Raw genomic sequence first — 13411 nt, 5'->3', positions numbered from 1 at the left:
AAAATCCTCTGATACGAATTCTTCCGGAATCGCAGGAAAGATACTGCAAACACAGCTTTACGCTGAAAACACCGTTATTGAGAGACGCGTTCTCTCAACGGTCGAAGTTCGAATTTCGTTTAAATAGCTCGGAAGAATATTTCTTCAAACAGTCGGTATCTGAAATCTATCGCGTGCACAGTCGGTGCCTCGGAATTATACAAGTTGTTGAACTACAAGAAAGTTATGGCGTGAATAGTTGTTGCCTCCGACTTAAAGTCGGATTACCGAACGTTACAAAAGGAGTTACAGCGAGGAGTAGTGCGCTATCGGAAAGGAGTTTTATTTCAGGAGAGTTCATCAGAGTTTCATCAACGAACCAGCGAGTCGATCGTCACTTCGAGATCTACAGGTAACGAACGTTCCTCTATCCTTGTCTTTCATTCTCTCACACCCTTGCCAGACCAGTGAATTGTAGTGTTTAAAGTTAATCGTGAGTGTAGTTCATATTTCACGGGGCTAGCCCCCTTGCTTGGTTAAGTGGTAGCTCTTCAGAGCAATACCCCCTCTTACGATTCACCTCTCGCAGCCAAATAACTTCGAATATCAGGCTTCACATAGCCTATCAACGATCCCTTAACCTGAAATAATCGGGTGGTTGTACGTGGTGGAGATTGCAGGCCTTTTTCTTTCATTCATTTCGCCCCGTGAAATGTATGTCCAATTTTTTGTGGTTATTTTTGCCCCCTGAGCTTTAACCCGTTCCCTCCCTTTACGAACTAACTTAACCTTCTATTGTTTTTACATATTCATTATGTAGCTTACCTGTAGTTAAGATCGGAATAATTTGCATAAAACAAGTGCCCTGGCAAATAAATCCATGCATATTATCATAAATAGTAGTGTGCAAACATAAATCTTTGGTACTGTCCCTCAAAGCTGAATTATTCCAATATAATCCTTGCCTTGAAATATTTAAGTTCAGAGGAAATTAATCAGAATCCATTATACAACTAATACTATGGAAGCATATTTTCATCATTTACTTTTAGTACTTGGCAAGTCTTTCGGATGGGGGTATCCGGACCTCCTCCCCTACAGTGTATGCTCTTTCTTGATCTCCAAATCTCTCTCTCGCTTTTGTCTTGGTCTCCCTCTCTCTCTCTTTCTGGTTCTGAAAGTTTTAATAGATTGAGTCCAAACAAAAATGGCGGCTTCTAACATGTAAATTCCATACCACCAAGGTTGCGATAAATGGTTGCATCACTTAAGTAACTTCCATGAACATAATTTCTTGCCTGTTGCTATCTATATTTAACACCTGTTAGTCATCCGGTCGTCGGTAAATGTATCCGTTTATGAATACAGTAAAAAAAATACAGGATGCATCATTCGCAAGCTACGCGGCACTTCGCATACGAGTATTACTCAATCGTTAAAAACCTTTTGAAGTAGAAATGGAATCAAGGAAACCACGCCTGAATCGAACAAGAAATGGTATGCAACAAATTCGTTCTTTGATGTAATAAAATATTTTTTAAAAAACATTTTCTATTCGCAATTTTGCCACGTGTAACATCATTTATTCACAGTCCTCGGATGGATGATTTTTTTTCTCAGAGCACTTAGCCTTTTTAATGGCTGATATATATATATATATATATATATATATATATATATATATATAAGGAAAGTTTGGAGATTGTGTCGGTCTTACTGCAGCCATGCACACTCTTGGGTTTACATGCATAGTTCTGTTTTCAGTGCTGGTAAGCATCCCTTTGCTTGAATTTACTCTATAATTTTATGATGTTAATGAGTACCTACTTCCCAAAGCATCATTTTTGCCTCCTTGCATGTCAGGAGTTAAAATTGATGCAATTTAGGTACATACTGTCTCGTTTTAACTTGAGTATTAACATATCCGAGACTCGTGTTTTCCCTTTGTACTTTGCAGTCTTGTGTAGAATTGTTGATTCCTAAATTCACCTTACATTTCTGATACTTAGGACCTAGATATTTTGTAACCGACACGTGCAATGTATGTTGAAAAATACTGAAACATATAAAAAATATAAGTGTATTAAATTTTGCAATAATATTTTTCATTTTTTGGATTATTATTTCCTTCATGCCATTAAAGTTTCAAGTGAATTTCTCAAAAATTCCGTCTAAGACAAGACTTTAACTGCTGTCCTGTAGTCACTATTCCCACAATCGTCAGTACAGTACACTTGGTGCCTTCATTTTTGAGTGACTAAAAAAAGCTTATGTGAAATTTGGGTAACAGATCTATCACAATCAAATAGAATAACCGAATGTTTATAAAAATCATGTCTTGAGTGCTTGGAGGGTAGTGATTATTTTGTTGAAAAATAGTTTAACTGACTAAATCCTGTTGGTGCTGAAAAGTATGCACTGAAGCTCATAGGAACAAAGTTTCCGGATGCTGCGGAAGAAAATAACTTTGCATTACTCGTTGAGCTTTCTCATTTTGGTAAGATTACCAAACTTACCAAATGATCACAATCTAAGATTACTGTTGTGACATATACAAAAAACCACTTCTACTGTAGAACAAATCACAAATCACTTCTTCTGTCGTACAGATAAAAAATCTCTTCTTCTCTGGTAGGCAGTAAAAACAACTTATTCTATGGTACAGACAAAAAAACTACTTCTGCTACGGTATACAATACAAAAGAAACCTCTTCTGAAGCGCAGGTCACAAATCACTTCCTAAAAAAAAAAAAAACTCCTGCTGCGTACACCTAAGCTGGAAATTTTTACAATTGGTTCCAATAGCCAATGTGAGTTTTTGGAGACTCTATCGGAACCGATTGGTCAATTGTAATGAATTGGTTTCTATTGGAAAGTATTTTATTGTTTTCAATATATTGCTTAAGAAAAATTATTATCTATACAACTGTAAATACAAAGGACAAATCACATAAAACAACTAAAATAAATTTCTGGTAAAGCATGCGGAATTTGTAACTTAGAAAAACTTTCACATACAACACACTTTTTCAAATATATGAACACGTTTTCAACTCTGTAGCTTCATTGTGATTAACACACTTACAAAAAATCGAAAAATATGCTGCTTGAGTCATAAATTGACATGTTGTTCTTCCTTTATAGATGCGAAAACAGCAACAAATTAGGTTAAGCAAAGAATCTGACCCACAACACTTGAAAAAGTGATAATCAAACAAAAGACTGTCGAGGTTAACTTTGTTGATCAAAAGATTGCTCATTTTTCCAATTACATTAAATACACATAAGAATAACCATCGAAATTTAATATTGCAAAAAGAAGAACTAATATGAACATTTATCAACTACTAGCTCCTTTCAGGTCGAGTTGGTTCTTAAGAAAGAGTTCTAGTTATGTATTTATTAAGATAAATCTGACTTTAGTAGTATGGATTAGAATTCAGAAGAAATTCAGTTCAAGTGTGCTGTTTTTCCAACGAACTTCTAAATCACAGGAAATGTGGTGTCAAAATACCTATGCTTTGAGTCAATATATGAATTGATAACATATTAATTCTACAATATATACAAACATACAATTGGATACACTTCACCAATTGGAAATTGTCTTGATTTTCCAATTGGTTTCAGTTGAGATTCCTATTGAAACCAATACATTCCGATAGAATTCGATTCATTACAATTGAAACCAATTCAATCCAATTGAAATTTCTATTGGAACCAATAGAAAATTCCAGCTGGGAAGCACAAAACCTTCTGTTTTAACATAGATAAACAATCACTTCTGATGTACTGACCAAGAAAATCAATTCTGATGTACTGATCACAAATTTATTTCTTAGGTATTGATTGACCAAAAATTCACTTCTGCTGTAGCTAGTACACATCCAGGGTGGACATACAAAACAAACACTTGTGTACAGATAAAAAAATCACTTCCTGTGTGGTACAAATAAAAATAAACTTCCTTTGTGATACATACAAAAACATTTCTGCTGTGGTACACACGTAGAAGACACTTCTGCCGTAGCACACCCAGACACAAACACTTCTGCAGTGGTGCATACCCACAAGAAAAACTTCTGCTATGATACACACAAAAATCAATTTTGCTCTGGTACACACACAAAAATCAATTTTACTGTAGTGCACACCAAAAACCACGTTAGACAGACAGCATGGTCAGACGAGGATGTGGCTGACATAATCAGTAAGTTCTTCTCAAGCTTTTCTTGCCTGAGTATTCTATGTCTTCATCCCTCTACCAAATTATTGTAGGTAGTAAGTGGTAAGAGTAAGCTGTCATATTTAAACCCTCATATCGTTTTTGATTGTACTGGAAGATGTCGAAAGCCTAAACAATGGATTCCTTACAATTGCCTTTGTACTTTCATCCATCCACTTCAAATGTTAACGCTTTTACATTCTGATAAAATTGTATTTTGGAGGAAGGGGGGAGGGCGATAATCACAGAACTAAAAATCCATAAGGTTTTAAGACAGAGCATACTATGCCAATGACATTTAAAATAATCTCAATAAATCAAAAATAATCTGAACTCTTGTTTCTCAATATTCATTAACAGTTAGAATCAATTAATTTAAAATTATCTCGCAGGTTAGCAGCACTGGATCTGAAGAGAATGCAAATTTTAATCAAGGTAAGTGTCAAGTAACATAAGTTGACTGAACAGAGTAAAAACACAGAGTATATATTTAATGTTACTTATTTATTTTGAGGCATTGTTTAGTCTTTGCTAACGCAGAAACGGGCTTAGTTGTTCAAACGAGCATGTAAGGGAATACATTTTTGATTTACTGGAGAATGGTTGATTTGGTATTTTAAGTCCACCTTATACACAGTAAGGCTAATCGGGACTGGATCTACAGTTTAAAGTGGGATCCGAACCACTATGTGCATCTACTGGGTATCGAACTGGATAATGGGTATTACAAGTTTGGAAGAGACCCATTCCATAAAAAACATATAGGATGCAAAAGAAAAATTAATGAAAATAGTCGTGGACAATTTACCGAGCAATACTTGTGCACCCCAATGTACAGTGTTCATTTGTAACTTAGTGAGAAAATAATTCCACATTTACTTTTGAACTTCTGGGAAACTTCAATTAAACTTCGAAGTCGTAAGTTGAAGTTTAACAATTATGGCGGTGTATTTGTTTTAAATATAGGTGCAAATGCAGGTAAAATAGATATTTCTGTTACTTTCTTATAATAATAATATATACTGTATATTATTCGTAAAGTTGTTAGAAGAGATTGAAACCTAACGTGTGCAAAGTTGTTTAGGTTCACTGCCAGTCTTAAATTATTACAATTTTCAAGTATAACTATCATCATCGGTGGGGATCGGTAAGAATATCAACTCAGCCCTTATATAAGTAATGCCCCCTCCCTCTTAAAATATTCTCACCTCGCTAATGTCAAGATTAGGGTGACCAGACCCATACATTAAAAAAAAAAGGAACAGAGCATGGCGAAAGGAGGACAAAGTCGTAGAAAGATGACACCGCAAAAAAAAATAAAAAAAAATGGCAACACATTTACCATTACTCATAATGTAATCAATATAAACAATTTTACAAACACTTTGCTCACAGATACTTCTCGGGTGATCTTCCTCAATAATTTCCTTTCGCCTTCCCCCGATGGCACAGTGGTAGCGTTGCCGCCATGTGATCAAGGAGTCCCGTGTTAGATACCCCGTGGAGGCACATATTGGTTCGGATCCCACTTTAAACTGTAGGTACAGTCCGGATTAGCCTTACTGTACATAAAGTGGATCAACTCAATCAATGAATCCTAATGTATTCTTTAACACTTGACAATCACAACTAAAAATTATTATAATTTGAAGCACAGGATTTTACTTATTTTCCAATTCTTGGATATTAGAATGAAATATTCCCCCATAAGTGAATGCAAATGTAACAAGTAATCTTCGCTTTAACTTATTTCGAAAAAAAACGAATTAAAATTTTGGGGAGGTTAGATTGGGTCAAGAAATATGATTTTAATGCCACGAACATTTCTATCACTCTTTCAACAGCAGGGAAAAGCAACAGCCACCGTATACACTTTACCTCATATTCGTTTCTTCTGGATATTTTCTTGCGAAATCAATATTGAATTTACACTTTCGCTTCGTTATTTCATAAAAGTAAATATTACTTATAATCAAGTTCTCATTACGCGTTTCTGTATCACTTATCTATAACTCGTAAAGGAACTGGCCGGCCTTCGTAACTGAGTCTTTAGCGCAGCTTGCTACGATGCCAGGGGTTCAGGATTCGAATCACGAGCCTGGGTATAGGTATTGTGAGTGTTCCTTCATCAAAATCATCGATGATATATATATATATATATATATATATATATATATATATATATATAAAAAACGCTCGGACTCTGGACAGACACTTAAACAGGAGGACATGTCCGGATAAGAGAAGACGTCTGGTCACCCTGGTTCAGATCTTGGAAAATTGATGATAGGTATCGCAAACTTTCAAATCTAGGCATGTCGTACAACACGAATTGGAGGGATAGTGACAGATCGGTATTCTGATAAAATGAGTTACCTGTTTAACGATATTTCTTAATTTTTTTTTAAAGTTGCAAAATAGAGTGTAGCAATTTGTTTACTTTGAGTTGAATTTGTACTGATTTATAATTTATGATCTCTTTTGCAGCTGTGGACTTGGAATCGTACCTAACATATGCATTGGTAAGATACTATTCTCTTTTCAAATAATATTTTGACATGTATGTCTCTTGCGCTTGCAGCCATTATAATCCTCTGAAGGAATTTCGTTGTCTCGAGCATACGTGTTTGTGATTGTTCCTTCATCCATATAATCGTATCACCATTGTGGCGATTAGTTTATTTTGTAAAATAACCAAATATCAGCAATCAATAATCGCTTCGAATATACACTCTTTTAGAACCATTTAGTAATACTGATTTTGAATGTAGCACTTTGCTTATACTAACGTAGGTGTCCATATTGTGTGTGTAACATATTCTGTACGGCTTAATCAAATCTTTTTTTTTTTCATCTGAGAACATGCCACCTTATCGGTCAGAATCATCTCTCGAGAGCTTGTTGAATCTTCCCGTCAGTGGTGGCGGTTGATGGGCGTTCTGCTTCCGCTTCGTTCTTCCCTCTTGCCCAGTCATTCGTAACCTCTCGATCCACAAATCCACACTTTTACGCGGTAGAGCAATGTCCCCGTATTGTACTGAAAGCCTGCGCTGAATTTCAGCCCCTGACACACCTTCAGACCAGAGAAATTTCATACTGATCTCTGTTTTCCCTTGGTGCACACGGCCATCTGTTTTCCGTTGGTGCACACTGCCATCTGTTTCCCTTGGTGCACACTACCATCTGTTTCCCCTTGGTGCACACTGCCATCTGTTTCCCCTTGGTGCACACTGCCAGCAGCGCGGCCATGTTTACTCTTCAACAAAATAAAGTAAAACGGAGCGATTAAGATCAAACCTCGGCCATACAACCACAAGAGTACCAACTTTCAGCACGCGAGCGCTGAAGGCAGTGTGGCCATCCCATAGAAAGTTCTGGTGAAAGTGCGGATATTTTTTGACCTCGTATTTTCGTACGGAAGCGGCCCCGGCGCCCACCCAGCGTCGAATAACATTGGTACCTGGGGGAAACCCTAGGGGGTAAAGGCGGTCAGGGGCGTGATGCTGATCACATCACACCCCCTCACGGCCGGATCAAGAAAGTGTGGGGCGTTAATCCCACACCCCCTATACGCCTTCATGGCGTAGTGCTATGCACAGGGGAGCACTTTACCTTTTTTTCTTATAGGTTCACATTAAATATTTCATAGTTCGAGGGAGGGAGGAGCATGGCTCCCAATGTCCCCTCCCCTGTTACGAACAAGCGTATGTAATGACTTGCTTGTTCTCTTTCTGCAGGATGACGCTCTGGAGACGGAAGTTGGTGTGTCCAGGGAGAAGAGGAGAGCCCAGCCTGGCGGAATATTGGACTCCTTCTTCAGGGGCGGAAGACAGGGAGAATCAGAGGGTAGCGGGGATGGTTTTTTGCAGATGGCGCAAAGTTTAATGGGAGGTGGTAATATGCTTTCAATTGCCATGGGATTTATGAAAAATAATGGTGCCTCAATCGTGCAACAAATTATGTCGTTTTGTGCTACCATTGGATTGGAAGATATAATGACAAACATGAAAAATGTATTGAGCTTGGCAATCGTGTTCGTTGAAAGTGAAACGGACAGGGTAAGTGAATTTAGCACATTTTCAGCACACACACACACACACCATCACACACACACATACATATGCACGTACACTAATTGTCGTAGGAGAATCAGAGGAACGTAACTCCAAAACTGCAGTGTTCAGCTTTGTTTAAATATTCTCCTCTGAAGAGCTACTCTATTTGGAGTTAGGTCGGCATATCACTCACTACCTCTCATTGTCAGAAGTAACGTGGAGACACGTATCTCCAATTCACTGACTCTTTTTAAGAATCAAACATATTCCTACGACAGGCTCATATCTAGAAATATATTTCGGGGGAGCCAAATGTCTCATAATAATAATAATAATAATAATAATAATAATAATAATAATAATAATAATAGTAGTAGTAGTAGTAGTAGTAGTAGTTTATTTTTCATTTTAAGTGTTGATCACAATATGAAACCTAATACAGAACTAAGTCCAATACAAAAGTACAAAGTTACACGAATAAAATACATAAGCTGTAGAATAACATAACATAACATAACAAGTTAGCATATTCACACTTCAAATTACAGTTTTCAACGAGATCTATTATATCTCCGATACTAATAATTGTTTATTGACATATAATATTGTGCAATTAATTGTGTATTGTTCTAATAATAATAATATTAATCATATTTACGTAAGTGATGATATGATTTAACAACCAGGTATATCACTATGTCAAAATTGGTTATACAAAATTCAAAAACTGAATATATAATTATAAAATAAAACAGTGGATCCTACAATCTTATACATCAACATAAATTCAAATTGTAGGTTTCAACAAGATCAGCTACTAAACCTCTTGCCTTGTTTAGGCATGTGAGAATTGAGATATACCAATGGGAATATCTGGGAATTTTATTAGCTATATTATTCAAAAAGTATTCACTGTCAACTTGGAAAGTTAATATCTTCTGTACAAAATTTATCCTTTTCATTTTTCTTCTTTCTTCTAAGGTAAACATATTCAACTGTGTTAACCATTCAGAGTAAAGTTGGTCATATTATTTTTTTTAAGCTTTGTGCTTAATAACCTGATAAAAAGTTTTTGAACTGATTCAACTTTTTGAAGGTGACTGGTTCTAGTCAGAAACCATAATTCATTTGCATATTCAAGAATAGGACGAACTATCGTTTTATACAAGAATATTAATAATAATAATATTAATAATGTTAAATAAAAATAATTACAATTTTATTAAATTAATTAAAATATTAAAATAGTACAGTGGAAGCTTGATAACTTGAACCTCAACATCTAGAATTTCTTGATAAATCGAATGTTTTGTAATCCTCTTGAATTGTCCATAACACTCAATACTAATTTTACCTCAACAACTCGAATAAAAATCTTCATAAGGCGAATTTTTGTACAGTTTATCAGATGCCGTTCGAGCTCAATAACTCGAAGGTAGACTACGAAAAACCTCTATGAGTCGAAGTTAAATTCTAATCACCTCTATAACTCGAAGTTTTAGTCGCACGGACCTCAATAAGTCGAAGTGTAGAGTGCGTACGTACAATGTCAGGTGATCAACAATCGTGTCTGGACTTGAAAGCCCCCTCCCTGCCGTGTATGTAACCATCATTATTAATGAGATTAGACCTCCATAACTCGAAGTCTGCAATTTTGGCCCTCAATAACTCGAACCTTGGTAAGTCGAAATCCTTGATACCTAAATTTTTCTATTTCCGCCCCTCAATTTCGAGTTATTAATGTTCCACTGTATTAATTAAATATTCAAATATTTTTTTATTATATTTTTTTTACATGAATTGGTAAACAGACGGTATGAGGATAGTGATATAACAGCACATATTTATTATGTAGCTTACGTATAAGTAAGGTCGGCAAAGTTTGTAAAAAATAAGAAAATTAATATCAAATAGATAAACAATTGAATTTATATTGAACATCAATAAAATAATGTTCGATCCAGTTGACGAAAAGTAAATCTCCTGGTAACATTTTATACATATAATTATAAGTAGTAATAAATCTTGCACAAATCTTCTTTGCTACTGTCAGTGAAAGTCGTATGACCCCATTGAAATCCTTGCCATCCAATAACTTTGGCAGAAATAAATAAGACTCGATTAAAACAAGAAGCATGTATTGCAATTATGTAAATTAAGTTACTTTATTATTTTATTTTTTAAATTTTTGTACTTAGTAAGTCTTTCTGGGGATCCGGACCCCCTCGAAATACGTCCATGTCCTAAGAATACATTATTTCCTCTTTCCTGTAAATTTGACAAATGGGAGTTACGTCCCTCTGGTTCCCACAAACGACGAAATGAAGTTTATGATATGCAAAGACATATAATACAAATTTAAAGGAGAGTCGTCCAAGATGGGGACACTATCATATTTCGGCTCACCAAATCAATGAAAATATGTTGCAAAATTTTTCACGACTGACTAGGCCCTAGACTATCAGAAAACAATGTTTTTATATTGTAGACGGTAAGGTGCAAGTGACGCACGAACCTTGCCTAATGCTCGACGTCAAACGTCCAGCGCGACAGGCAGGTCATGCACTTACCTGCTATATAAGCATAGGGGCAATTACGTGTTGCTCTCTTTTGTCACGGAAGTTATGGACCATTTACACGAGGCCAATTGTAAAGACATTCCACTCAGCCAATCCAACATTAGCATCGTCTGAATAGAGGCAATCCAGCCATTGTTTAAAGTCACTCCACTAGAATGGTTTCACAGTTTTCGGCGCCAGTAGCCATTGGATTGGCTTAGTGGAATGTCTTCACAATTGGCCTCGTGTAAATGGTCCATTACGTCTAAGCTATTAGGCTGGTAATCAAGGGTACGTTGTGGTCAAGGAAGCGTCGCCGGATTAGGCAAGGTGAGTGAGAGAGTGTGCCTTCCGTTTACAATCCTTACCTCCAGTCACATCAATAAACCTAATGTGGAGACAGTATCGATCATTATAATTTACCATTTGCCTTATCGCTGCACGGTCTCTACTCTTCCAGAGGATACACGGTTAGTAGAGCTACGGGATGCGACGTTCCAGCATCGTCTTGTCCTATAGCGGACGCCGTTCCCTCGGGGATAGCAGAGACTTAAAACACACATTAGGGGAGACAGGAAAAACATTTTTTTCTAGAAAATATGCAAAGTTTCAATTTTGGACAACGTTGGTTAAAATGGGGTAGGTACTCATGAAACTAAATTCGAGGTGTAATGCAAATTTTTTTGTTATAAAATCTTCTTTTGAAATAACGAAAGTCAAGTTAACCCTGTAAAATACACTAAAATTATAAGACAAGAAGATTTTTGTCAATTTTTTTTAAAACATGTACACTAAGAAATAATATATTATAATCAGTTAAAACACTTAAAAAACAACATAATATCACAGACATGAGTGAGAATTAAAGTATAGGCAATACTGGTCAGTGGCGTTCAAAACGGGGACGACCCGTTCTGGATTACCCTTTACGTCACCGCTTTAGCAGACGGACTCGGACGCTAGAAAACATGATATCTCTTCACAAAACCTAACCTATTTATCTTCTTGTACGATAAACTTCCAGTCTTTATTTCATCTGGGCATTGATTGAATAACATATCCAGATGTCGGGTACACCTGGTACTGTCTTATGACACGACCAATGTTGCCAGTACACCTTGTAATATCAAAAAACTGCCAGAATTAACCCCTTAAATCAACAGGAATCCATTCAAGTGTGTAAAAATGTGTCGTTCCTTTTTGCATTTCGATAAATACCCACACAGGCTATCTATACACATCTAAAATTATTACAAGCCACTCCATAACTGGCTTTTATTTTATTCCATGGCTATTTTTACTTAATACAAAACATTTTTACACCGTAGTAACTTTTACTGCATACTGAACGTTCATAAAAAAAATCACTTTACTGTTTAATGTTTAAACAATATCTGCATAGACAAAGTTAATACCCAGCGCAAGGTTCATGTCTCCATCGTTTTTTTTCCACAAAAGTTACGTACGTTCAAAGTCTGGGTTGCGTGACTTTTCGGACACCCTGTATAATATAACCCGAACTGTAAAATAAGAAATAAGTATATGAAAAAGCAATTTTTGCAAGTATTAATACCCGTAATGGAGATTATAAGGAATGTAGTAAGGATCTGTTTCGTTCACAAATTAATTATTATTAATATATGTTTATATTTTGCAGTTGACTTAATTGTTGATGACTTCACTCAGCAATGTTTCCAACTCATTAATAATAGAAGATGCAGCAGAAGCAGCAGAGAACACTGGAACTTGGTTAATGCACCTATCAGCACCCGAAATTTGTAATCACACAATAAAATTCATAACTTGCATTGAAGTTCAATTGTTTGCTTTCAAAATCATTGTATTTGGATATAACTATAATCACCATTATCTGAAGTAAGAGCAAAATATAATATAGTTTATGTGTAAAAATGATGTTTGTTTAATTCAGATTGGAATGCAGTAAATAACAGCTATTGCTACTTTCCATGATGGAAGTACCAGGGCCGGATTAACCTATGGGCAACTGGGACCTCCACCAAAAAAATCTTTTAACCAGCTGGCTATGCTTGTGAAAAAATTCCATAAGAATTTGTATTTTAAAAATAAAAAAAACCTTCAATATTGTCGTATGTCTACACTTTTCTGGATCCAATTGTAGCACAGCTCTCAGTCGATCTGTTTGTAGATATCTGAAGCTCAATATACTTTATACCATGGATTGATTTGGCTATGGTGGAAATAAGGCACACTTTTTCAAACAATCAATTCTCAGATACAATAATGATAATAAATAATTTTATGAAGTACATAACTTTCTTTCGTTAATAACATCGTATTAGAACTGTGAGTTTTTCTAGTGAAAATAAATTGTGGAGATACTAGCGCTCGCTCTAGGTGCAACAGTGAACTACGGGACACCTAACTTGAAGCAACACTTTTGTGAACCGCGCTAACATAAGCTAACGGACGGCGGAATGAGTTGATTGTTTCCTTTCGGCCATTGAGTATTTTTCTCAACAGTGTGCAACTTACGTGTTATTGTTGAGTACTGACGTGTTCGTAACTAGACGACTTACTTCACGTACATATTGAGGGCTTTTAAGGTAAGTACA

General features: G+C 35.9%; 1 protein-coding gene across 1 annotated transcript; it reads left to right on the top strand.

Annotated features, from left to right (window-relative positions):
• The first annotated feature begins 1678 nt into the window (after positions 1-1678).
• On the top strand, positions 1679-12630 carry LOC146002468 (uncharacterized). The gene is made up of 5 exons (XM_083140338.1): positions 1679-1748; positions 4597-4639; positions 6692-6726; positions 7942-8262; positions 12475-12630. The coding sequence occupies exons 1-5, from the start codon at positions 1704-1706 to the stop codon at positions 12481-12483; spliced, it is 453 nt and encodes a 150-aa protein (XP_082996464.1). The 5' UTR covers positions 1679-1703; the 3' UTR covers positions 12484-12630.
• Positions 12631-13411: the final 781 nt, after the last annotated feature.

Source organism: Lepisma saccharinum, chromosome 18, assembly GCF_977018435.1.
Source record: "Lepisma saccharinum chromosome 18, izLepSacc3.1, whole genome shotgun sequence".
NCBI lineage: Eukaryota > Metazoa > Arthropoda > Insecta > Zygentoma > Lepismatidae > Lepisma > Lepisma saccharinum.
The sequence above is the reverse complement of the archived record's forward strand: the minus strand, read 5'-3'. Positions and strand labels throughout refer to the sequence as shown.

Excerpts from the sequence above, each read along its gene's own strand:
- LOC146002468 (XM_083140338.1), top strand. The coding sequence starts at position 1,704 with ATGCACACTCTTGGGTTTACATGCATAGTTCTGTTTTCAGTGCTG. Across the intron at positions 1,749-4,596 it reads TAGTTCTGTTTTCAGTGCTG|GTTAGCAGCACTGGATCTGA; the intron begins GTAAGCATCCCT and ends ATTATCTCGCAG. Across the intron at positions 6,727-7,941 it reads CGTACCTAACATATGCATTG|GATGACGCTCTGGAGACGGA; the intron begins GTAAGATACTAT and ends CTCTTTCTGCAG.